At 37.5% G+C, this 24,154-nt stretch overlaps 1 protein-coding gene across 2 annotated transcripts in view; it reads left to right on the top strand.

The window, feature by feature from the left end:
* Positions 1–1,952: 1,952 nt before the first annotated feature.
* SULT1B1 (sulfotransferase family 1B member 1) overlaps positions 1,953–24,154 on the top strand; it is a 37,286-nt gene continuing 15,084 nt past the window's right edge. The window contains exons 1-4 of one of the 2 annotated variants that reach the window (XM_003898816.4): positions 1,953–2,454; positions 8,065–8,256; positions 8,529–8,657; positions 13,578–13,675. In XM_003898816.4, coding sequence (XP_003898865.1) covers positions 8,109–8,256; positions 8,529–8,657; positions 13,578–13,675 — 375 coding nt within the window. In that variant the 5' untranslated portion in view covers positions 1,953–2,454; positions 8,065–8,108. Of the gene's footprint in view, positions 2,455–7,235; positions 8,257–8,528; positions 8,658–13,577; positions 13,676–24,154 lie in introns of those variants that run through there. The other variant, XM_021938571.2, reaches the window with a different exon arrangement.

Genomic DNA, 24,154 nt, shown 5'->3' with positions numbered 1-24,154 from the left:
ATGGGTGTAGCACACCAACATGGCACATGTATACATATGTAACAAACCTGCACATTGTTCACATGTACCCTAGAACTTAAAGTATAATAATAATAATAATAAAAAGTTAAAAACATAATTACCAGTAATCCTACTTCTTGGCACACATCCAAAGGAAATGAAAGCAAGCAAGATCTCATAAAAAAATTTGCATGCTCCTGTTCATAGCAGCATTATTCACAATAACCAAAGGTAGAAGCTACCCAAGTATCCACTTTATTTTTATTACTTTTAAGAATTATAGTATCTGTAAAATATTTAGTCCTAAAAAGGAAAAAACAATCTTACGCAAGCTACAACATGAATGTACCTTAAGAACATTATGTTACATGAAATAAGCCAGTTACAAAAGGACAAATACATTCTGATTACACATTTATGAGGTATTTTGAGGAATCAAATTTATAGAAACAGAAGTACCATGGTGGTTACCAGGGATCAGAGGGAGAATAAGTTGTTCTTTAATGGGTATAGAGTTTCAGTTGTACAAGATGAAACAGTTCTGTAGATTGATTGCACTGTAGTGTGAATATACTTAACACTGCTGAACGTGCACTTAAAACTCATTAAGATGGTAAATTTTATGTTATATGTATTTTCTCACATTCAAAAGAAAAAGGAGAAAACTGGAACAACTGTATAAAGAAGATGCTATTATTCCCAGTGGGGCGATGGAGGCACAGAGAGGCTAAATTTTCTGTCCCTCTCACAAGGCTGGTTAATGATTGTGTTTGGGATTTAAAACCCAGGACTTGTGCTATAGCCCACCCTCTTGCTCACTAGTCCTCTCCCACTGCCTTCAGTGTGTTTTCCTATCTTCACAAATTGTGGCTGGGTTAGAATAATCACCTTGTTCACTGATAAGTTTACTTAAGGAAGCCTGACGTACAATTCCTCAGATTTCCAAAATTTGTCAGATTTCAGGCTGTCTGAATGTATTTTATTATCTTGCCTATTGAATTGGTTGTAAATTTACACTGTAAAATAATTTTCAATAGCAGATTTATATACTCAAATGAAAATATAATTTGTTCAGCTTTTGTTTTCAGTAGTTCACTACTGCAGAAAGTTGACCTATACAGACTCTACGTCTATGGAATGTGTCAGTTGACTGCATGAAGGCTGGTAGGAAGGGGAGGTGGTCTGTGGGAGCCAATGGCTTTATGTGTCATCAAAAGGAGAAAAGAAAATCCTAGTTTATAAAATCACAAAATCATATTTAGAAAATAAACAAGTTAGTCTAGAAAGCTAACTTTCTAAGCTAGGGCATCTCAGAAAAGTCAAACATTTCAGGTTCTCAATCAGAGATAGATTGACATATGACAGTCTCAGTGCCCTCCATGTGCCTGTTCCTGATTCATTTGGAGGCATAGTGCTTCCCCATAAGGGCAAAAAAATACAACTATAATAGGTGCACATAAACCCCTTTTCTCTGTATTCTCTGTAATACACTTCCACCCTCTTTACAAAATGAAAATAAAACAACCCTGGCTGGCAAAGATTAGGAATCTGTTGGCAGCATCTTTTAAGAAGAAAACACGCTTTACATTTCTTTAATAAATTTAAAAGTTAAACTGATGGTCTAAAGGAATGTGCTAGTTTCCCCCTGGTCTTCCTGACTTTCCCAGGCCTTCATAGGTATAACTCAGGGGCAAGAACTTGGTGGTTGTAGTTGTGTGTAAGTTTGAGACGAGCGCTCTTAACAAATGGATTGATTTCCAGTCATTTCTTGTCTATGTGATTGTGCATACCAAAAGAAGAAAAAGCCAAGAGTTGTGGAAATGATTAGAGTATTTGTGTTTCAGGTGCCAAAGTAATAAATCATTTCATCTTTAATATGTTTGATATTTAATGATATTAGAAACTCACTTTTATTCCAGATGGAAACATACACTGACACATGCACACAAACATGCAAAACCAATTTTTATTTTTGTGTTGGCCAAAATTGTTAGAAGACATTCTTATAAGATATAGAGAAGCAACAATTTTGATCCACTAACCCTTCATGTTCTTTCCCTCTGCATTTCTCAGACCCTTTGAAGCTTGCAGACAGCTTAAAATCTAAACAACCTGTGCCTGTGCTGACTTATGGCCACCACCCTGATCCATTTCCTGTCTTCCTGGCTTTGCTAGCTGTTGAAACAGTGGAGCTTGCCTCGTGTATGTGTGTGTGTGTGTGTGTGTGTGTGTGAGATTGTGGGTGTGGGTAGTTTAACCTTTTTATATCTTAGCTGCCTGTAAACTCAGTGATTGCTACGTTCAGATCAAACCTTGAACTTGTTTTTTTTCCTGGCGCCAGGAGCCTTCCTGGGCTCCCCATTCCCTCCCGGAACCACTGCCATTTCCCATGGTTACTCTACAACAGCTTCACTGGCTGAAAATGAAAACTGAACAAAGGGATTAAATTGTGAGGTAAAATTTGCTTTTCAATTTCTTTCTTTGAAGTTTTGTCCTACCCCCACAGAATATTGTGTGCCTTAGAACAATTTCTGTTTTGAACATATTTTATAATTAGCAAGTCTTTGGCATAATTCCAATTTTCTTATAGAAAACTGTTGTTTATGCTGTCTAACATCTCTGAAGCTTTCAATGTTCAATTTTAGTTGTCTACATTTAGTGGAACTGAAGCATGCAAGGAATGGAGGTCTTCTCATGAAACTGTATACCACTTACGGAAAAAGAAATCTTTTTCAAGTTTTCGTTTCTCTGCTCCCATCTTTCATCCAGTCCCACTCACATGCATGCATGCAGACATATGCACATACACACACCTTTAAGGTGCATTCCAGAATATAAAATATGTCATTTACTACATTTATTTAAGTAGCTGGATTTGATGTGTATCAGATAGAGCTAAACTTTGTCAGGGTATGACAAATGGAAGAAATTGTTTTTTTCTAACTGAAAGAAAAATATAGTTTTAATGTTAAATGACTCAGTTTCTTCTAAAACAGGCATTGTTTTTTATTTTTCTCTTTTGTTCCATTAATATTCCTTAAAGTCAATTTTAGACATTTTAATTTTCAGCCTATGGCTCATCTTAAATATGAAGTCTTGAGATCCCATGTATAATTTACAACTACTTTAAATTGCCTGCTCCTTTCCAATAGAGTTTAAAATATTTTATGAACTAATTTTTAGATTTTAAAGCAAATGTCATTCATAAATCATCTTTCAGCATATCTAGTTTAATTATATCAATTATTTGATATCTTCCAGTCCTCCTCTCCATACCCTTCTCCCCATATAATTCAGAACTCATCATTTATCCACTGGTCATAACGAGGTAATGCTAGTTCATGCCTAATACCCTGTAGCTTCCTGTATTGGACACATCCACTTTCCAGAGGTGACTAGCATATATTCACAATCAGTTGCCTTATTTTCATCTTCTTACTCATTCTATTCTTCTCCAGCAACATTTTTACAGCATAAAGAGCCTGACCTTTTTGTCACAGGGGATTTTCATTGTCAAAGCAAAAATCCCTTCCAATTTGTAAACACTCTTGTTTGAATGAGATAAATCACAGACATTTTTGACTCTGGGTTGGGCCTACAGTAAATTTTCAGTATGATCACCTAAACAGAGCTGGACAAACTAAAGTCTATCCCTGGGTTGCCACTCCTTTTCTGTGCTTCTTTGAGCAGGGCCTCTGAAGATCTGTTTCCTAATCTTATCCACAGAATGAAAGTAAGGCTGATCTTTTCAGGGTAGGTAATGATTAGAGATCATATACACGAAGAAGCACAATCAACATAATTTGTTTTAAAAGACTCTGAATTCATTTTGATAAATCATTTACATGCACCCTGTATCATTAGATAATTAAAGGTAGTTTAAAGTCATTTTCTCGAGTTTTAAGTGCAAACAAATTAGTTGAGGATCTTACTAAAATGTAGATTCTGCTTCTGGGTTGAAGCCTGAGATTCTACATTTCTAACAAGCTCTCCGATAAGGCCAATAACACATGGGGCTTGTACATGGACTGTAATTTGAATAGAAATTGTAAATCAATTTTATGCATATAAAAGAATAGAACAAATTAAATTAAGATGAACAAATAAAGAAGAGGCAAAGGATGAACCAAGACATGAAATGGAACCAGAAATGATGCTATAAATATATAATATAAGCTACTTGCTACATGGGGAATAAATTTGTCTATATAATTTTAGTAGACAGTATGAAAAGGGTATCGGCTCCATCAATATTCTTTCACTTTTGCATAATATGTATGCGTTATAAGAGTTGATAAGCAAAGTTATACTGCTACTAAACATTACATTCTGGAGCCAATGAATAGAGACTCATTTATTTTTCTCAATTAATTCAGAATAGACAATTTTTGAAATGAGGTGTACCATTGATTTTTACCTTTAGATAATTTGGGAAGAAACAACTTGTTAAGAAGTTAATAAAATAAAATGTTTCATCAGGTATAACTCCCAATGCAATCCCTCCCCCCTCCCCCCTCCCCATGATAGGCCCCGGTGTGTGATGTTCCCCTTCCTGAGTCCAAGTGATCTCATTGTTCAGTTCCCACCTATGAGTGAGAATATGCGGTGTTTGGTTTTCTGTTCTTGTGATAGTTTGCTGAGAATGATGGACGAGTTGATGGGTGCAGCACACCAACATGGCACAAGTATACATATGTAACAAACCTGCACGTTATGCACATGTACCCTACAACTTAAAGTATAATAATAACAAATAAATTAAAAAAAAATAAAAATAAATAAAAATAAAAATAGATTAAAAAAATAAAAAATAAAAAAAATAAAATGTTTCAGAAAGAGCTATTTCATTTATCCTGTGGAAATCAAGTCTGATATCTGAATGTACTATGTTGACTCCTGTGGGCACTCATTCCTTTATATCCAAACAGAGAAGGGGCACCATTCTCGAGATATCAAAAAATTCTGGGTGAGAAGTGGAAATCTCATCATTCATTCATTTCTTCATTCAATTTATTCAATGCAAACTTCATCCCAAGTACACTACTTACAGACTTACTTTCTTTTCTTTCAAATTCCTCCTTCTGCTGACTCCTTGACCATCCACATTAATTGTTCCTTTCTTGAGCTGCTAACATGTTCCACAGTATTTCATGCTGGAGAATATTTTCCACAAGACTATCTCCACTAACGAAATATTACAAAGACTACCTGACATTTTACTGGAAATGGAGGATAACTAAGAAGCATGTAGAAGATAAATATTTAATATAATTTTCCTAAAAGGCTCCATTCACTCAGCTGTCATTGGGATCCTTGCCCCAGGGCCTCAAATGCTCTAAACTTGTCTGTGTCTAATCTATTTTGAGACTGCTCCTCCATTAATATCTTCTATTCCAGATTTCTGAGGCCTACAACTCCATTACTCAATAAACAGTATGAAAATGCAAAATTCAAGATATTTTTATTAATTTTCACTCTATTTGTAGCATAAGATGCTACATGTTTCAGGACAAACCTATTGTTGAATAATGACATTTACTGGAAAAACAAAATAACACAGCATTTTTGTGTGAAACATATGAATGATAGTGTATAAAAATATCGCATGTAATACATGTCTTACAATATAAAATGAAAAAATGTTTGCCCAAATTTCTTCCTCCTAGATTTGTGTGTGTGTGTGTGTGTGTGTGTGTGTGTGTGTTGATGAGGGTAGTGATGGTGGAGGAGTTGGCTTTGAAATACAAGGCTGTTATCATAACATGTTCTTCCTAGTCAAACGCATACCTCTTTCTGTACAAATTAATGTTAGGTAAACTAGTTTAACCTCCAGCTAGCTGTTAAGTTAGTGAGTTTTGTTTGTGGGTTCACAAATTACTTACAAAATATTTACCAGAAACTGTTATGCTTAATCAATTAAGAACTTTTGATTGGCAATTTTTAAAGTTATTTTACTAGAAGCAATACAATTTCCTCTAAGATATTATACAATTTATGCTGCAATTAGTTCAAATTCTTTCTATCCATACAATAGTAAACGTGTTCTATGTTATTAAATTAACAGGTCTTAAGAAATAAATGGAACATCGATTATGAAGGAATCTATAAATTGTAAAATAAAATAAAATTGATGTAAAATGAAAACCATTATTAAAAGCAAGGCTATGGTTTTACTTACAAAGTTCAGTGGAAATGAAATGGAAAAAATAAATAATGAGTAGATCTTTGTGATGCTAATTTTATGTGTTCAATTGATGGGGCCACGGGAAACCCAGATATTTGATCAAACATTACTTAATGTGCATGTATGTGTCTGTGTGTGTGTGTGTCTGTGTGTCTGTGTGTGTGTGTGTGTCTGTGAGGGTGTTTTTAGATGAGATTAAAATTTTAGTTGGTAGATTGAGTACAGCAGATTGCCTTCCCTAATGCGGATGGGGCTTATGCAATCAGTTGAAGGCTGAATAGAACCAAAAGGGTGACTCTCCTGGAGGTAAAGAGGAATTCTTCCTGTCTGACTGCCTTTGAACACATGCATATATGACATTATTTTAGAGGTAGGTATGCAGGCATATTCCAGGATATGTAGGGTGAGCAGGCAAACTGGAGACCCAGGAGAGCTGATGGTTTAGCTCTAGTCAAAAGGCTGGCAGGCTGGAGATCCAGGAAGAGCAATGTTTCCGTTTGAATCTGCAAGTAGGAATAAACAAACAAACAAAAAACAATGATGTTTTCGTTAAAGCTCAAAGGCAGTTAGGTAGAAGGAACACTCCTAGGAGCATCACGCTTTTTGCTCTACTCAGACTTCAACTAATTGGATGAAGATCACCCCCTTAGGTAGGATAATCACTCAGTCTACTAATTTAAATATTAATCTAGTCCTAAAACACCAATACAGAAACACTCTGAATAGTGTTTGGCCAAATGTCTGGGGACCCCATGGCACAGTCAGGTTGACGAAAAAAATTATCAATGACAGTTTCTAAGCAAGCAGAAGTAACAGGAGCACCAAGCATCCAATAAAAAAATTATCAGACATGTAAACAAAGAGAAAAAAGACTACCATAATGAGAAAAAAACCCAATCAACTGAAAACAACATAGAACTACGCAGATGTTACTGTTAACAAAGATAAAAAATCATTAGAACTGTATTTAGTATGCTTAAAAAATTGAGAATAAAAAATATAAGCATATTGAAATTGAACACTCAGAGACTAAAACTACAAAGCCCAAGATAAAACATATTGGAAAGAAGTAAGGACAGATTAAGCATTGCAGAAGAAAAGGTTAGTAATTACAGAGACATAGTGAGAGAGAATATCCCAAATGAAACACACAGAAAAGCTTTTTAAAAAACTAAATAGATAATCTCTCAGCTGTGGGCAACTTCATATGGCCTAATATACATGTAATTATAGTCTCAGAAGGAGAGAGAGATAGAAAAAATATTTGAAGAAATAATGGCTGAAAATTATCCAAATTTGATGGAAACCATAAACTCACAATTCCAAGAAGCTCTATAAAGCTAAAATGTGCATGTGAGTGCGCACACACACACACACACACGAAAATAACCACACCTAGCAACATTATAATCCACTTGCTCCAAATAAGTGATAAAGAAAATAATCTTAGAAGCAGACAAAGAAAGAAGATGAATTACAAACTGAAGATCAAAGGTCAGAATGACAGCAAATTTTCTTTAAGGAAAAATGAAGTATAGCTGAAGTCTTAATAATGAACGGTGGATTTATTTTGCCTTAAGTCCAGATTGTTCAGATTGTTTTTGGCATATTTCTGTGAAACATGCATTTTAACTCAAAGAAAGAGATGCAGTTTCATTTATTTCCAAAACATCCACTAGAGACCTTTGTCCTGCTTGTCATGGAGCCAGTTACTGCTCTTGCAATCTACTGCACCTAATGCCCACAAAATACGCCCTTTGTACTTAGATCTCCATGTGCCCAGAATGTAAAAGGCCAATTTTACTTTGTGACAAATTGCGGTGTCTTAAGACCAACATTAGTTACTCAGATTCTGATTTTTATTCTCTATATTTCTCCAGAACGACTGTCAATCTATTATATATTTGTACAATCTGGTATTAAAATGCTTTCCCCAAAAGATATTCTGCGAAAAGATCTGAAGTTGGTCCATGGTTGTCCCATGACCTGTGCTTTTGTGAACAACTGGGAAAAAATTGAACAGTTCCATAGCAGACCAGATGACATTGTGATAGCCACTTATCCTAAATCAGGTGAGTTCTGTGGCCTGACAAATTCAAGTCCGACCTCGATTTTTGTTTCCTGGAAATCAACTTGTCCATAAAATAATTATCATTCTAAATAAAGTTAATATTCATTTAGTGCGGTCACCTATTTTAGTATATTAAAATTGGCATTTGGGGCATAGAAAGGGGAATTAAGTTTGTAATAGAATGTGTTAAAATGGTAGTGTTTCCAATAGATTCTTCTCCCTTCTCCTGTGCAATTTGGGTAATTATTTTGAAAATGTTGCCTTTTGTCACAGGTACTACTTGGGTTAGTGAAATTACAGACATGATTCTAAATGATGGAGATATTGAAAAATGTAAGCGAGGTTTTATTACCGAAAAAGTTCCAATGTTGGAAATGACTCTCCCTGGATTAAGAACATCAGGTAAATTTAACCCACTTGGAATTATTATTTTGTAATATTATTTATACAGCATATGCATTATTGTATGTGTGACTTTCACTGAAACTGGAGTAGATTTGATGACATAAAATGGAAGCTGGAAAACAATGTAAAACTGAGGAATATGAAGAAACTTTATTTTTGTCTGTTGTGTATCCAGGTATGATATCAAAGATGAGAGTCTTACTGTACAAAACAATTACAAATTTGATTGATAAAATAAACAATACTTTCTCTGTCTTATTGACTTTTGTTGGGTAGAATTTGTCAGATTAGATCAGTAAGTTCCTAATTTAGGACATTGTTGTAATTAATAAACAAGGAGCAACTTTTCTTAAAACGTAGAATTCACTAATACTATTAATTTTTCTTCTACAAGTATTTATGGAATGCTTGTAAAGAATTATTCACTGTGCTATGGTATAGATACATAATGATTAGAAATTATATATTGTATCATAGGGAGCTTACAGTAATATTGTGATGTTAAAAAGTAAATAACAGTATGTCAATGTTAGTAGTCTTGCACAGCCAAAGAATAGGGTTCTGTGGAAGTGAATGATAGGAAAGCTTACTTTAAATGGGTAATAAAGGAAAAAAACTTAGACAAATTAAAGTAAACAAGTTTAATTGAGCAAAGGACAATTCACAAATCAGGCAGCCTCTTGAGCCAAAATAGCCTCAGAGATTCCAGAACAGCTACATGGTTTACGGAAGGAAGGAATGTGACACACAGAAAACAGAATTGAGATATAGAAACAGCTGGCTTAGTTACAGTTTAGTGTTTGACTTATTTGAACACAGTTTGAAGAGTTGGCCACCTTCCATTGGCCAAAACTTGGTGATTGGCACAAGGTAGAATGTAATATGTTTACATATCCAGTTAGGTTACAATTCACTATGTATAGAGAAACCTTTAAGCCAAACTTAAAATGTGTAAGATGACAACTTTAGTCTAAATTTAACAAGGGGTATCTACTCCCAATTGAGTTTAAAAAGTACATACTTGGGTAAAGAATATCCCAGGATATAGTCCTGGAAAGCATATTCTAGGAAGATCTTGATGTAGCCTGGGGACTAAAATGATCCATGAAAGAAGGAAAAAGTGGGATGCAAAACAATTGGAAATTAGGCTAGGATAGATCATGTAGGACTTGTAATTCTTAAAATATTTTCTCATTTTATTCCAAGAACATTGAGGAAGACATTGAAGGGTTTTATGCAAAGAAAAATTATAGGGTTTTTGTTTTTTGTTGTTGTTTTAAATACAAAGATTCCACAAGTTGCTTGGTGGAGGCAGAATTGAGGATGCTAGAGAAGATATATTTTTGACTTGTTGATGGACTGTCAAGGAAATATGAAGGAAATGAAAGAATCAAGAATGACACAATTTTATTTCATCAAGCAAGTGGACTGTGGAACCATTTGCTTGCAAGGAAAAGTACTTGGAGAGGAACACATTTTGGTGTAGGGTTATTAATATTTGAGTTGTGAAATGGTAACCTTGAGATGCCATTGGATATTATAATCAGTTAAAATTATAGTGAATTAAAATGATGGTATTTGGAGCTTATTAAAATATATTCATTAGGCAATGCTCAGCATAATTGGACATTGGAATCAATGTGATTGCCAAGGGAAAGCCTGTGGAGTAATATGAGAAGAGAAGGACTGAGCTGTGAAAAACATCAACATGCAGAAGTTAGGTAGAGAAAGAGCGGCTAGCAAAGGAAACTGAAAAAAAATGAGCTAAGAGGGAATGGAAGAGTATGGTGTCCTGTAGATAAATGAGAGGGGTATTCAAGAAGTGAAGCTTGACTGTCTAATGCTGCTAGAATCCTGGGATAAAAATAAGTAGTAGGATCGTGATAGACCTGTATGACAATGTAAAGAGAAATATCCAAATCCTCTTCTGTAATGGAGGTGCCCCTCAGCAGACTGACTGAACTAGTTACTTACATAGGCAGAGACGGATCAACTGGCAGGATGTCAGTCCTTCTATGTCATTGCCAGAAGTCAGAGAGCAAATGCCAATTTTTGTTTTGTTTCATTTTGTTTAAAAAATAGATTCAATTTTTCAGAGTTACAAATCTAAAATCCCAGTTCTTTCCTAAGCCATTAAGTTCAGCTTATAAATATTATTATTTTACTTATACAACAAAAAGAGTTTAATATTTGATCCAAGTTATATTTAATTAAGCTCCTTTAAACACTTGAGTGGCATTTATATAATTAGTATATTTCATTTCCTTGAGTACTTACTTTATCTGACCAAGACAAACCTTCCCAAGTACTTATACTCCAATAAATTAAGCTCATAAATACAGCAAATCTTAGTCATTTTAAATGTTTCAAAACTACATAGAAACTTAGCAATGATTCCACCACTGTACTCCAGCCTGGGCGACAGAGCAAGACTCTGTCTCTAAAAAAATTTTAAAAAGAAAATTAGAAATTTAGCAAGATTTCAACTTAAAATTCAAGTATAAATACTCAACATTTTTTACTTAGCATTACAAAGCAAATCCGTTACTCTCACAAAGTTGTTACTCTTACATTTGTCAAGGACTTAAAATGCAAACTGCAAAGATTCTTAAAGCAAATGGTTATGATGAGATGTTCTTAAACGTGCCCATGTTATGGCTTGATGTTCTTAAACATGTCTATCCTTGGAAAGCTTGGAACTGAGGGATTATGCTGGGAGCAAGGAACCCAAATGAGTTCGAGTGAGGCAAGACTTCAGAGCCATAGAAAGTATGAAATGAAAAAGTGACAGAACCAAAGTAATCAGAGACGTGGGAGTAAAAGATAACAGATGGAAGGCAGGATTGGGGATAGAGAGGGAGGCTATGCAGCTTTGCCTGACAGTGAATGGCTGGAGTTCAGCAGGTGGATGAGGGTAAACTGCATCATTTAAATCTACTCTAGACCGGGCACAGTGACTCACGCCTGTAATCCCAGCACTTTGGGAGGCCCAAGCAGGTGGATCACAAGGTCAGGAGATTGAGACCGTCCTGGCTAACATGGTGAAACCCCATCTCTACTAAAATATACAAAAAATTAGCTAGGCGTTGTGGCGGGTACCTGTAGTCCCAGCTACTCAGGAGGCTGAGGCAGGAGAATGGCCTGAACCTGGGAGGCAGAGCTTCCAGTGAGCCGAGATTGCACCACTGCACTCCAGCCTGGGGGACAGAGCGAGACTCTGTCTCAAATAATAAATAAATAAATAAATCTACTCTAGAGAGTGAATATAGATAGTTTTATTGTCTTTATACATTGCTAACACTCATACTTGTGGATATAAAGGGTTCATTTAGAAGACTCACTTGGCAAAATGATTGCAAAACAGGGGAAATTGAGAACTCTTTCAGGGAAGCTGAATGCGGAACAGGGAACAACAGATGTGAGAAAAACTTCTTAAAAGAAACAGACATAAGTTCATGTCATGGCCATTAAGTAATAACGAGTTGTGGAAGATTACAATTTCTCATTTTTATATGCTGGGTAAAGTGACTGTAGTTGCTAGATCAGTAGAGGCATAGTAAAATCCCTGGTGGAGTTGTACGGTAATTTATGTTTACAGTCATTTATATTTGCAAATAAAATACAGGACAATTAATTAATTTGAAATTCAGATAAATATCAATTTTATTAAGTATACAAGCACTTTTCAAATGTTGTATGGGAAATATTCATGCTAAAAACAACCTGCTATTTATCTGATAATTCAAATTTAACTTGGATTTCCACAGTTTTTAATTTCCTGTCTGCCAAACCTGTCTCTACTGACATTAAATAGTCTTCTTCATACTGACCATGTGCTAGTCACTGTTCTCTATGGACATTTATTTATGAACAAATAAGTTACATCTCTGTTCTTATGAAATCTCCATTTTAGTCTATGTTTAGGAGTGAGGTTGGGGAAGGGACATGAGGACATACAGTAAACAAACAAATAATTTAAAAATTTACTAAGTCAAAATGTGTTTTATAGAACATTAAAAGAAAAATGTTGTAATAGGCTGAATGACTTCTTAGCATATGCAGTGAATTATTGTGAACATTTAAAACAAAGTATTGCTTTCAATGAGTGAGTCAGATGCAATTTTACGTGGGTTTGCCTTTGTATTCAGCGATGGCAAGATGATTTAAGATTATCAGGTATTCCAGAGTTTAGACTGCGTATAAGTAATACTGTGGAACAAAAAGTAATGCATAAGAAGTTTATGTATCATCTCTCTTAAGACCTTAATTTGAAACCAAGTTCTACCATATATTTGTTGTATGACTTTAAAGAGCTAAGCTAATAACTAAAGATTACACATTTTTCCTGTCCATACATATATGGAGAGACATATGACACATATAGAATATAATGAAAATATAGATACAACAGCTGATATTACACTCAAATTTAATGTCATCTATGCTACAGTACCTGGTACAACACAATAGCCAGTTTTAGACTTACTAGTTATTGATTATCTCTTTGGCATGAAGAAAACATTTAAAAAGTCATTTATTGGACAGGTACAAAACATTTAAAAAGTCATTTATTGCACAGGTACAATAAAACTCCAAATTATTTAAGAGGGTATTATTATCTCTCGTTTTGGAGATGGGGAAACTGAAGTACAGAGATTCTGAGATACTTTCAAAGTGTCTCACAATGCTTAAGTGATAGAGTCTGCATTTGAATTCATGGTGACTAACCTCAGAATGTGTAGCCTTGAATGTTACACAATACAGACTCTAGTAATGTGGTGAAATGCCTGTAATTGGTTCAGAATTTAGCTGCATTACATAATGCTAAAAAATATCTTGAAAAACTGATTGGCAAAATAAGGAAACGTAGCCTTTCTGGAGACTCTAATATTTCTGTATACTTAACTAAATTTCTAGGTATAGAACAATTAGAGAAGAATCCATCACCCCGGATTGTGAAAACACATCTACCAACTGATCTTCTTCCTAAGTCTTTCTGGGAGAACAATTGCAAGGTATACTCCAGACTCCAAGTCAGTTTTTTAGTGTGACCCTATCCCTTTACCCACTCACATAGTTTATTAAAAAATTTTTTTTTCGTTTGTTTAACCAAATACTTGCAACAATCTATACCCACTCACATTGTATGTAAATCTTCAGAAGTCATTTACTTGTGACCATGAAAACTGAGCTACATTGAAATATTTCCATTAAAAATTAAGTTTTAGTCTGAGTTTATATATTCAAGTTTTCCGAACTTGAGCAGCAACAGAATCAAAAATCTCAGCACACTCTTGCTACTTTTATTTCCCAACTCTTCATAGATCGTCAGGCCTTCTGTAAAAACTGAACTTAAGGATGTGAGCTCTTATTTGAATATTTGGTATAAGTCCTTGGTGAAACACTTGTTCATGCTTATCTGCTTTGGGGGAAATTTTATATTTCAAATTCTATTGCTTTAATAGTTACAGTGCTATGCAGATTATGTGTTTTTTCTTATCTGACTTTTGATCATTTGTGATGTGTGAGAAACTTTCTTAAGTTGTTGACTTTATGAATGAAAAGTTGTTCATATTATACTCATTATTATTTTAATGGCTGCAGGATTTGTTCTGATACCGTTTTGTTCCTGATCTCAGTTATTTGTGTCTTCTCTCTCTTATCTTTGTCAGTCTTGTCATAAGTATATGAATTTTATTGTTTTTTTAAAGCTAGTTTTTTTGTTTTATCAATTATTTCTGTTATCTGTTTTTAGTGTCATAGATTACTGCTTTTTTTCTCTATTATTTCTCTCCATCTACTAGCTTTGGGTTTATTTTACTCTCCTTTTTCTAATCTCTTTAAGCAGGAACTGATATTATTGATTTGTTTCTTTCCTACTTTCTAAAATAAGCATTTAGTGTTGTAAATACTTTTCCTCAGTAAAGCTTTAGTTGCATCCCACACATTTTGATATGTCATGCTTTCAATTGCACTCAATGCTATGCATATTTTTATTTTATTTGAAATTTCCTCATTTACTGCAAGATTTTGAAGTGTATGATTTAATTTCTAAGTGTTTGAGGATTTTTATGTTTTCTTTTTGTTACTGATTTCTAGTTTTATTCCATTTTAGTCAAAGATCATACTCTACATAATTGCAATTCTTTTACATTTCTTATGGTTCATCTTGTTCTATCTTGTTAATGTTTCATGAGCACTTCAGCAGGCTGTGTATTCTTCTTTGTAGGTGGATTACTCTCTGTATTTTTATTACATCCTCTTGACCAATAATGTTGTTCAGTTCTTTTATATCCTTTCTTGTTTTCTGTCTAACAATTCTAGCAATTGCCTGAGAGTGGTTTGTAAACATGCTCAACTGTAACTATTGATTTGTCCGTTCCTACTTCAGCTTTACTGGTTTTCATTTCATGTATTTTGAAGTTCTGCTGTTTGCTATTTGGAATTCAGAATTGCTTTATCTTCTTAACAGATTAGTCCTTTTATCATTATATAATGCCCCTTGTAATTTTTTTCCACTGAAGTATATTGATATAACCACTCCTAGTTTCTACTGATTGTTTGCATTACATATTTTTTGCTACCCTTTTACTCTCAATGTATCATTGTCATTTTGTTTGAAGTGTGTCTTTTGAACAGCATACAGCTAAGTTCAGTTTTTATACACTCTGCCAATTTTTGCCTTTAGATTAATATGTGTACATTACATACATTTAAAGTAGTTATGGATTAGAGCCAAGATGATTGACTAGATGAAATCTGGAAGAGCTTCTCCCACTAAAAAAGATAAGAATATCAAGCAGACTGGCACACTCCAAGAAGATCTTTGGATAAAAGGCATTCAGAGTGAATAGAGGGAGAATGCAGATACTAGAGCTACAGGGGGAGGAAGCTAGGAATTCTGAATAGGGTTGTTGAGCACCATGACTCATTCCTGGCCCTGCACAGTTCCTAGAGAAGGAGTGAGTGAAACAGGCATGAACAGCCCCCTCTTACCATGGACCTCCAGGATCCTAGCTGCAGGAGACTCCATGACTCCCAGAGACGTTTTAGTTGGCAGGGAGAACTTCCCAGAGAATTGGCAGAGACAGTACTCTACTCTGTGTGGAACCCAGAGGGTTTGGCACAGGAATAGCTGCAGTGGAACACGGCCATAGGTGCCCATCCCCCAAGGCTTTCCATATTTCTCTAGGTGGCTTTAGCTTTTGTTAGCTCCCAGGTCTGGAGAAAGCAGGTCTGTCTTGCACATGGGCCGGGGCCAGTCTGATCTGATGGCTCCTCCCTGTGCTGGCTTCTACTAGGGCCCCTGCATAGCCACACTCACTTAGGGCACAGCCTCAGTTGCCCTACTGAAGCACTTGCCAGCAGCTGCTGTCATAGTTCTTTAACCAGCAGCCCCTAACTTCCAGTTTTTAGCCCAGGTTTTGCTTTTGCATATGGATCGTTACTGGTGCAGATTCACTTTCAGCCTTCTCCCACCAGTGCCCAGTAACCTGCAGCCTACTCCTGCTACCCTATGAGCAAGTGGATGCATGTGGCTGCCCCATCACTACATATGTACCTCTGGCCCCCTGCTTCCCTGTTGGATTACACTCTCTCATGTCATCTCCAGTGCCCCACTGAAGCACTTTTGCCAGCATCCCTGATTGGAATGTTGTTGCCAGTAGTCTGGGAACACATCAGCACCTCCAGCAGAGCAGGTGCTTGACCTCAAGGGGCCAGAAAGCAAAGTAAAGGGTCTTGTTCTAGCTCCCTAGAGACAGAGCACATAGCCCTGGAGTGCTGAATTAAGCCTTGGTGCCCTAAAACCATCCAAAAAGGAAAACAATCTAATAAACCCAAATTTACACTAGAGTCAAAACCTCAAGGACAACAAAGAATATAAAAGCAAGAAGCACCGTCCAAAGAAAAGGAATTTCAAAGATTAAAGAAACATTAGCCATCACAGATGAGAAAGAAACAGCTCAAGAATACTGGCAACTCTAAAAGCCAGTGTCTTCTTGCCTGCAAATGACCTAACTAGCTTGCCAGCAGTGGTTCTTTACCAGATTGAAATTGTTGAAATGACAGACATAGAATTCAGAATCTAGATGTGAAGGAAATTCAATGAAACATAGAAAAAGGTTGAAACCCAATCTAAGGAAAATAGTAAAACTGATAAAGAGCAGAAAGAAAACATAGACACATTGAGAAAGAACAAAACTGAACTTCTAGAAATAAAAAATTCACTAAAGGAATTTCATAATACAATGGGAAACATTAATAATAGAATAGACCAAACTGAGAAAAGAATATCAGAGATAGAAGACTGTTCCTTTGAATCAAAGCAGGCAGACAAAAATTTTAAAAAGGAATTTTAAATAATAAACAAAACCTCCAAGAAATATGGGATTATATAGACACCAAACCTGTGACTCACTGGAATTTCTAAAAGAGATAGAGAGAGGCAATTAACTTGGAAAACAAATCTGAGGATACTGTCAATAAAAATTTTCTCAACCTTGCTAGAGAAGTCAACACACAAATTACATAAGACAACAATTCCCGAAATATAGAATGAAAGAGGATCTCCAAGGTCAACGTGAAATAAGAATTCTTAAAGACAGCTAGTGAAAGGGGCAGGTCATGTACAAAGGGAACCTCACCAGGCTAGTAGTGAACTATTCAGCAGAAATCTTATAAGTCAGAAGAGATTGAGGGCCTATATTCTGTATTCTTAAAGAAAGAAAATTCCAACCAAGAATGTCATATCCAAACCACTTCATAAGTGATGAACAGATAAAATCCTTTTCAGAAAAGGAAATACTAAAGGAATTCATTCTCATCAGACTTGCCTTCTTAGAGGTCCTTAAGGGAGTGCTAAACATGGAAACAAAAGACATACCAGCTACCACAAAAACATACCAAAATACACAGAACATTGGCACTATAAATCAATTACATAATCAAGTTTACATAATAACCATCTAACAGCACAATTACAGGATCAAATCTTCACATATGAATTTTGATCTGGAATACAAATGGGCTAAATGAGCAACTTAAAAGGCACAGACTGGCAAGTTGGATAGAGAAGCAAGAAGACTCTGCTGCCTTCAAACTTCAAGATACTCATCTCATATGCAACAACACTCATAGTCTCAAAGTAAAGAGATGGAGAAATATATATCAAGCAAATAGAGAACAACAACAACAACAAAAGCGGAAGTTGCTATTCTTATTTCAGACAAAAGAGACTTTAAACCAACAATCAAAAGGACAAAGAATAATATACAATGATAAAAGGTTCAGTTCAACAAGATGATTTAACTATTCTAAATACATATGCACCCAACTTTAGAGCACCTAAATCTATAAAACAAGTTCTTACTGACCGACAAAGATACTTACATAACCATATAATATTAGTGAAAGGCTTCAACACCACGCTGATAGTGTCAGATCATCAAGGCAAGACACTCAGGACTTAAACTCGACACTTGACTAAATGTACCTAACAGACATCTATCCAACAACAGAATATACATTCTTCTTGTCTGCAGATGGCACATATTGTATGATTGACCACAGGCTTTACTCAGCCATAAAGCAATTCTCAATAAATATAAGAAAACCAAAATCATACCACCCACACCGTTGGGCCACAGCACAATACAAATATAAATTAATGCCAAAAAGCCCTATCAAAACCCTACAATTACATGGAAGTTAAATGACCTGCCCCTGAAACAGAGTAAAGAATGAAATTAAGGCAGAAGTTTTTAAAAAAAGTCTTTGAAACAAATGAAAACAGAGATACAAAGACACAACATATCAGAATCTTTGAGACACAGCTAAAGCAGTACTAAGAAAGTTTATAATGCTAAATACCTACACCAAGAAGTTAGAAAGGTCTCATATTAACAACCTAACATTGCACCTACAGGAACCCGGAAACTAAGAGCAAACCAATACCGAAAGTAGCAGAAGAAAAGAAATAACCAAACTCAGAGCAGAACTGAATGAAATTGAGATGTGAAAGTCCAGACCAAAAAATAAACAAAAACAAAAGTTTGTTTTTTTGAAAGAATAAGTAATATATACCACTAGCTAGATTCATAAAGAAAAAAAGAGAGACGATCCAAATAAACACAAGCAAGAATAACCACCAACACCACAAAATTACAAGGAACCTGCAGAGACTGCTAGGAACACCTTTATGCATACAATCTAGAACACCTAGAAGGAAAGGGATACGTTTTTGGGAAAATACAACCTCCTAATGATGGCAGCGGCAAGGATTCCAGAGTGGCTGCTGCCATCACATCAGCTGCAGTGGGGAGACATGGGTGGTGGTGGCAGCAGCGGCCGCAGGAACAGCAAAGGCAGCAGTGGGACCCCTGTGCCCCGTGACCCCACAGCAGCCTACTGCACCACCCTTACCTTTGCATGGCCGGGCAGGACCCACTTCCAGGCCCAGAGTCTCCGCTGTGTCGGGTTCCTTCGTACAAAGTTGGCCAGGGCCGCTGCGCCTCCGCTGTAGGGAAACACAGAGAGGAGGCAGGAGTCCCGGGAGTCCACCCCTGGGACTCCCCCCGAGAGGCTGCTGCCGTGGTATCGCCCTGCTACTGCGATGAGGCCGCGCCGAGTCACCCACCGATGGGGTAGCAGCGTGGTTAGACATGGGGGAAGGGCGTAGAGGGGTTCCAAGGCAGAGCTGGGCCCGGGGTGGAGCCCTGCTCCACGAAGCCAGTGGGAGCAGGGAGCAGGCAGGAGTCCCATCCTCCTGGGCACAGTTGCAGCAGCCCAAGTAATTGTGGTGGACCCAGGGCTCCCTGTGTTTTTGGGGGCCAGGAGCAGGCAGGAGTACTGCCTTCCTGGGAGCATCTGCAGCCACCCATGCGCAGCTGTTGACTGAGGCATTTCTGCAATATCGGAGGCCAAGGAAGGCCCCCACCTTGTTCCCATAGGCTCAGGGGTGTCTGCTCCCACGGTCTGGCCTCTACCCACTCCCGGAACACACTCCAGTATCGGAGAGTGGTTGACACCAAGCCCGGGTGCTGTCATAGCCCAGTTGGATGTGTGCACACTTGGGGCAGCTCTGACACACCAGCCCCCTGCCACCTCGGTCCCCTCTGGACTTTGGGCACCCAGGACACAGGAGGGAAGCCGAGGGGCTGTTGAGGGCAGGTCGAAGCTGGCCTCCAGGCAACCCTTGGCAGTGACAGCCTTGGTGCTATGAAGGGTGGCAGGCGGTAGACAGGCTCCTGGGCAGAAGGGGGTGTGTCCCAGCTGAAGCCCCACCTTCAAGCTGGGGAGGGCCTGAAGCCTGGGAGCTGGACTGCTGGTCCTGTGGACCGCAGTGGGAACTTGTGGTGCTTTTTCTGGGCCCACCCATGGCTGCCCATGGACCACTGGGCCTGCACTTCTTCCCATCTGAGGCCCATAAAACATCCTAGATTCAGATCAGAAGAGACAATGGGAGGAACAGCTACAGAGAGAAGCTACTCACCCCAGGGTCTGCTCTCTGCTGAGAGCTGAACACTCATCAGGAAACCCCTGACTACCATGCTCAAGAAAGCTCCTCGTCATCTTGCTCACCTCCATTTGTCTGCATACCTCATTCTTCCTAGATGCAAGACAAGAACTTGAGACCCACCAAATGACAGGGCTGAAAGAGCTGGAACACAAACAGTCCTGAAACAGACACCTTGCTCACCACCTTGTGTGTGACAAGAAAGACAGAAGAAAGAGAGAAGAGCTGTGGCCCTTCAAGGAGCCCAGACCTAGGAGCACCCTGAGCCAGGGCTGTGACACCCTCTTTAGGGCCCTGTGTTTCCTGGTGTCTCCAAGCTTCTGGGTGCCACTGTGTTCCCTGGTATCAGCTGTGGAAGTTGTTTATGGTGTGCTTGGTCCAGCTGCAACCTTGTAGAGAGCTGGGGACATGAGGCTGGGGCCATGCTGGTGCCTGGAGCTGCCCACCCCATCGCAGCTGGTGTGCTAGGCTTTACACAATGGCCAGACTACAGGCTTGCTTACAAACCCATTGCTGCTTCACACCTGGCTCACCCTCGGCAGGCATGAGATCCAGGCTGGTAGCATAAGCCAAGCGCAACCTGCAAGGCTGAGTGGTCAGAATGAGTTCAGAGGGCCGGAGAAAACCTTGAACAAAGGCATCACTGGCCACAGAGGTTTCCGGCTGGTAAAGCAAAACCCCAAGGATCTCATAACACTAGGATTGAAACCCCCATAAATTTAAATCATGAACAGACCAATAGCCAGTCCTGAAAATGAATTAGTAATAACAAACCTACCAATCTATCAAAGCCCTGGGCCAGACAGATTCATGGCTGAATTCTATCAGATGTACAAAAAAGAGTTAATACCAATCCTACTAAAATTATTTCAAAACGTCAAGGAAGAAGGACTCCTCACAACTCATTGTATGAGGACATAATCATTCTCATACCAAAACCTGGAAGAGACACAACAAAAAAGAAAACTTCATGCCAATATTCCTCATCGACATAGATGGTAAAATCCTCAACAAAATACTAGCAAACTGAATCCAGGAGCACATCAAAGATCTAATCCATCATGATCGAGTAGTCTTTATTCCCAGAATGCAAAGTTGATGCAATACATGTGAATTAATAGGTGTGATTCACACAGCAAGTACTAAAAACAAAAACCACAAAATCACTTCAATAAATTTAAAAAAAGGGTTTTGATAAAATTTAACATCCTTTCATATTAAAAACCTTCAGTAAACTAGTTATTGAAGGACCACACCTCAAAATAATACAAAATAATGAGAGCAGTCTATGACAAACCAACATTCTGAACAGGAAAAAGCTAAAAAGCATTCCCCGTGAGAACTGGAACAAAACAAGGATGCCCACTTTCACCACTCCTTCTCAATATAGTACAGGAAGATCTAGCTGAAGCAATCAGACAAAAGAAAGAAATAAAAGGCATGCAAATAGAGAGAGGAAGTCACATTATTTCTCTTCATAGTCAATATGATTCTTTAGCTAGGAAACTCCACAGTTTCTGCCCTAAAACTATTAACTTCAGCAAACTTTCAGGATAAAAAATCAGTGTATAAAAATCAGTAGCATTTGTATACACCAGTGATGTCCAAGCTGAGAGCCAAATCAAAATATAATCTCATTCACAGTAGTCTCAAAAAGAATAAAATACTAGGAATATAGCTAATCAACGAGGTAAAAGATCTCTACAATGAGAATTACAAAACATGGCTAAAACAAACCAGAGATGAAAAAAATTAATGGAATAACATTTCATGCCCATATATAGGAGGAATGAATATTGCTAAGATGACCATACTGCCCAAAGGAATTTACAGATTCAATGTTATTCCTATCAAACTATTAATTACATTCTTCACATATTTAGGAAAAAACTATTTTAAAATTCATATGGAATCAAAAAAGAACCCAAATAGCTAAGGAAACCATAAGCAAAAAGAACAAAGCCAGCAGGATCACAATATCCACCTTTCTACCACAAGGCTGCAGTAACCAAAACAGCATGGTACTGGTACAAAAACAGACACATATACCAATGGAACAGGTTAGAGAGCCTGGAAATAAAGATGCACACCTACCTACAACCTGCTGATCTTCAACAAAGTTGACAATAATAAGCAATGAAGAAATAACTCTATTCAATCAATGATGCTGTGATAAATGACTAGTAGTATGAAGAAAATTGAAACTGGAGCCCTTATTACCGTATACAAAAAAATTAACTGAAGATTGATTAAAGACTTGAATGTATTACCCAAAACTATAAAAACCCAGAAGAAAATTTAGAAAATACCATTCTGGACATAGGCTTTGAAAAAGGTTTCATGATTAAATCTCTAAAAGCAATTGCAACAAAAACCAAAACGTCGAAGTGGGACCTAATTAAATTAAATTGTTTCTGCATAGAAAATGAGAGAAAATATTTTTGAACTATACATCTGACAAAGATCTAATATACAGAATTAAAAGGAACTTAAATCAATGAGCAGAAAAAAACTCTATTAAAAACTGGCAAAAGACATGAACAGCACTTTTCAAAATAGGACAATTAAAACAGAATTACCATGAATCCCAGCAATCCCATTACTGAATAGTTACCCGAAGGAATATAAATTGTTCTACCAAGAAGCACCTGTACTTGTATGTTCATCATAGCACTATTCACAACAGCAAAGGAATAACCTAGATGCCTGATATGGATTGGTTCTGTGTCTCTACCCAAATCTCACCTTGAATTGTAATAATCCTCATGTGTCAAGGGCAGGACCAGGTGGAGGTAATTGAATCATTGGGTTGGTTTCCCTATGCTGTTATCATGATAATGAATGAGTTCTCGCAAGACCTGATAGTTTTTAAGTGTCTGACATTTCCCTTGCTAAAACTCCCTCTGTCCTGCCACCCTATAAAGAAGGTACCTGCTTCTCCTTTGCCTTCCACCATGATCGTAAGTTTCCTGGGGCGTCACAAGCAATGGGAAACTGTGAGTCAACTAAACTTCTTTCCTTCATAAATTATCCAGTCTCAGGCTGTTCTTTATAGCAGTGTGAGAATGAACTAATACAGTAAATTGGTACTGAGGTAGTGGGGCACCACTATTAAACATACCAGAAAATCTGGAAGTCATTTGGAACTGGGTAATGGGCTGAGGTTGGAACAGTTAGAAGGGTTCAGAAGATGATAGGAAAATGTGGGAAAGTTTGGAATTTCCTATAGACTTGGAGGGCTCAGAACACTGGAAGATGTGGAAAAGTTTGGAACTTCCTAGAAAATTACTGAATGGTTTTGACCAAAATGCTGATAGGGATATGTACAATGAAGTCCAAGCTGAAGTGGTCTCAGATGGAGATGAGGAACTTGTTGGGAACTGGAGTAAAGGTTACTCTTGCTATGCTTTATCAAAGAGACTGGCAACATTTTTCCTCTGCCCTAGAGATCAGTGGAACTTTGAAATTTCGAAGTGGCAAAGCATTCAACAGAAATCACCGCATAAAAGTTTGGAAAAGTTTGCAGTCTGACGGTGCAGTAGAAAAGAAAAACCCATTTTCTGGGGAGAAATTCAAGCCAGCTGGCTGCAGAAATTTGCATAAGTAAAAAGAAGCCAAATGCTAATCACCTAGACAATGTGGTAAAGGTCTCCAAGGCATGTCAGAGACCTTTGCAGCAGCCCCTCCAATCATAGGCCCAGAGGCCTAGGAAGAAAAAATGATTTCACAGGCCAGACTCAGGGCCTCCCTGCTATGTGCTGCCTAGGGACTTGGTGACCTGTGTCCCAGACCTTCCAACTGTGGCTAAAAGGGGTCAGTGTATAGCTTGGGCCATGGGTTCTGAGGGTGCAAGCCCCAAGCTTTGGCAGCTTCTACATGATGTTGAGCTTGTGGATGCACAGAAGTCAAGAACTGAGGTTTGGGAACCTCTGCCTAGATTTCAAAGCATATGTGGAAATACCTTGATGTCCAGGCAGAG

Source organism: Papio anubis, chromosome 3 (assembly GCF_008728515.1).
Source record: "Papio anubis isolate 15944 chromosome 3, Panubis1.0, whole genome shotgun sequence".
NCBI classification, from domain to species: Eukaryota; Metazoa; Chordata; class Mammalia; order Primates; family Cercopithecidae; genus Papio; species Papio anubis.
Note: the sequence above shows the minus strand (reverse complement) of the source record. Positions and strands in the feature narration are given on the sequence as shown.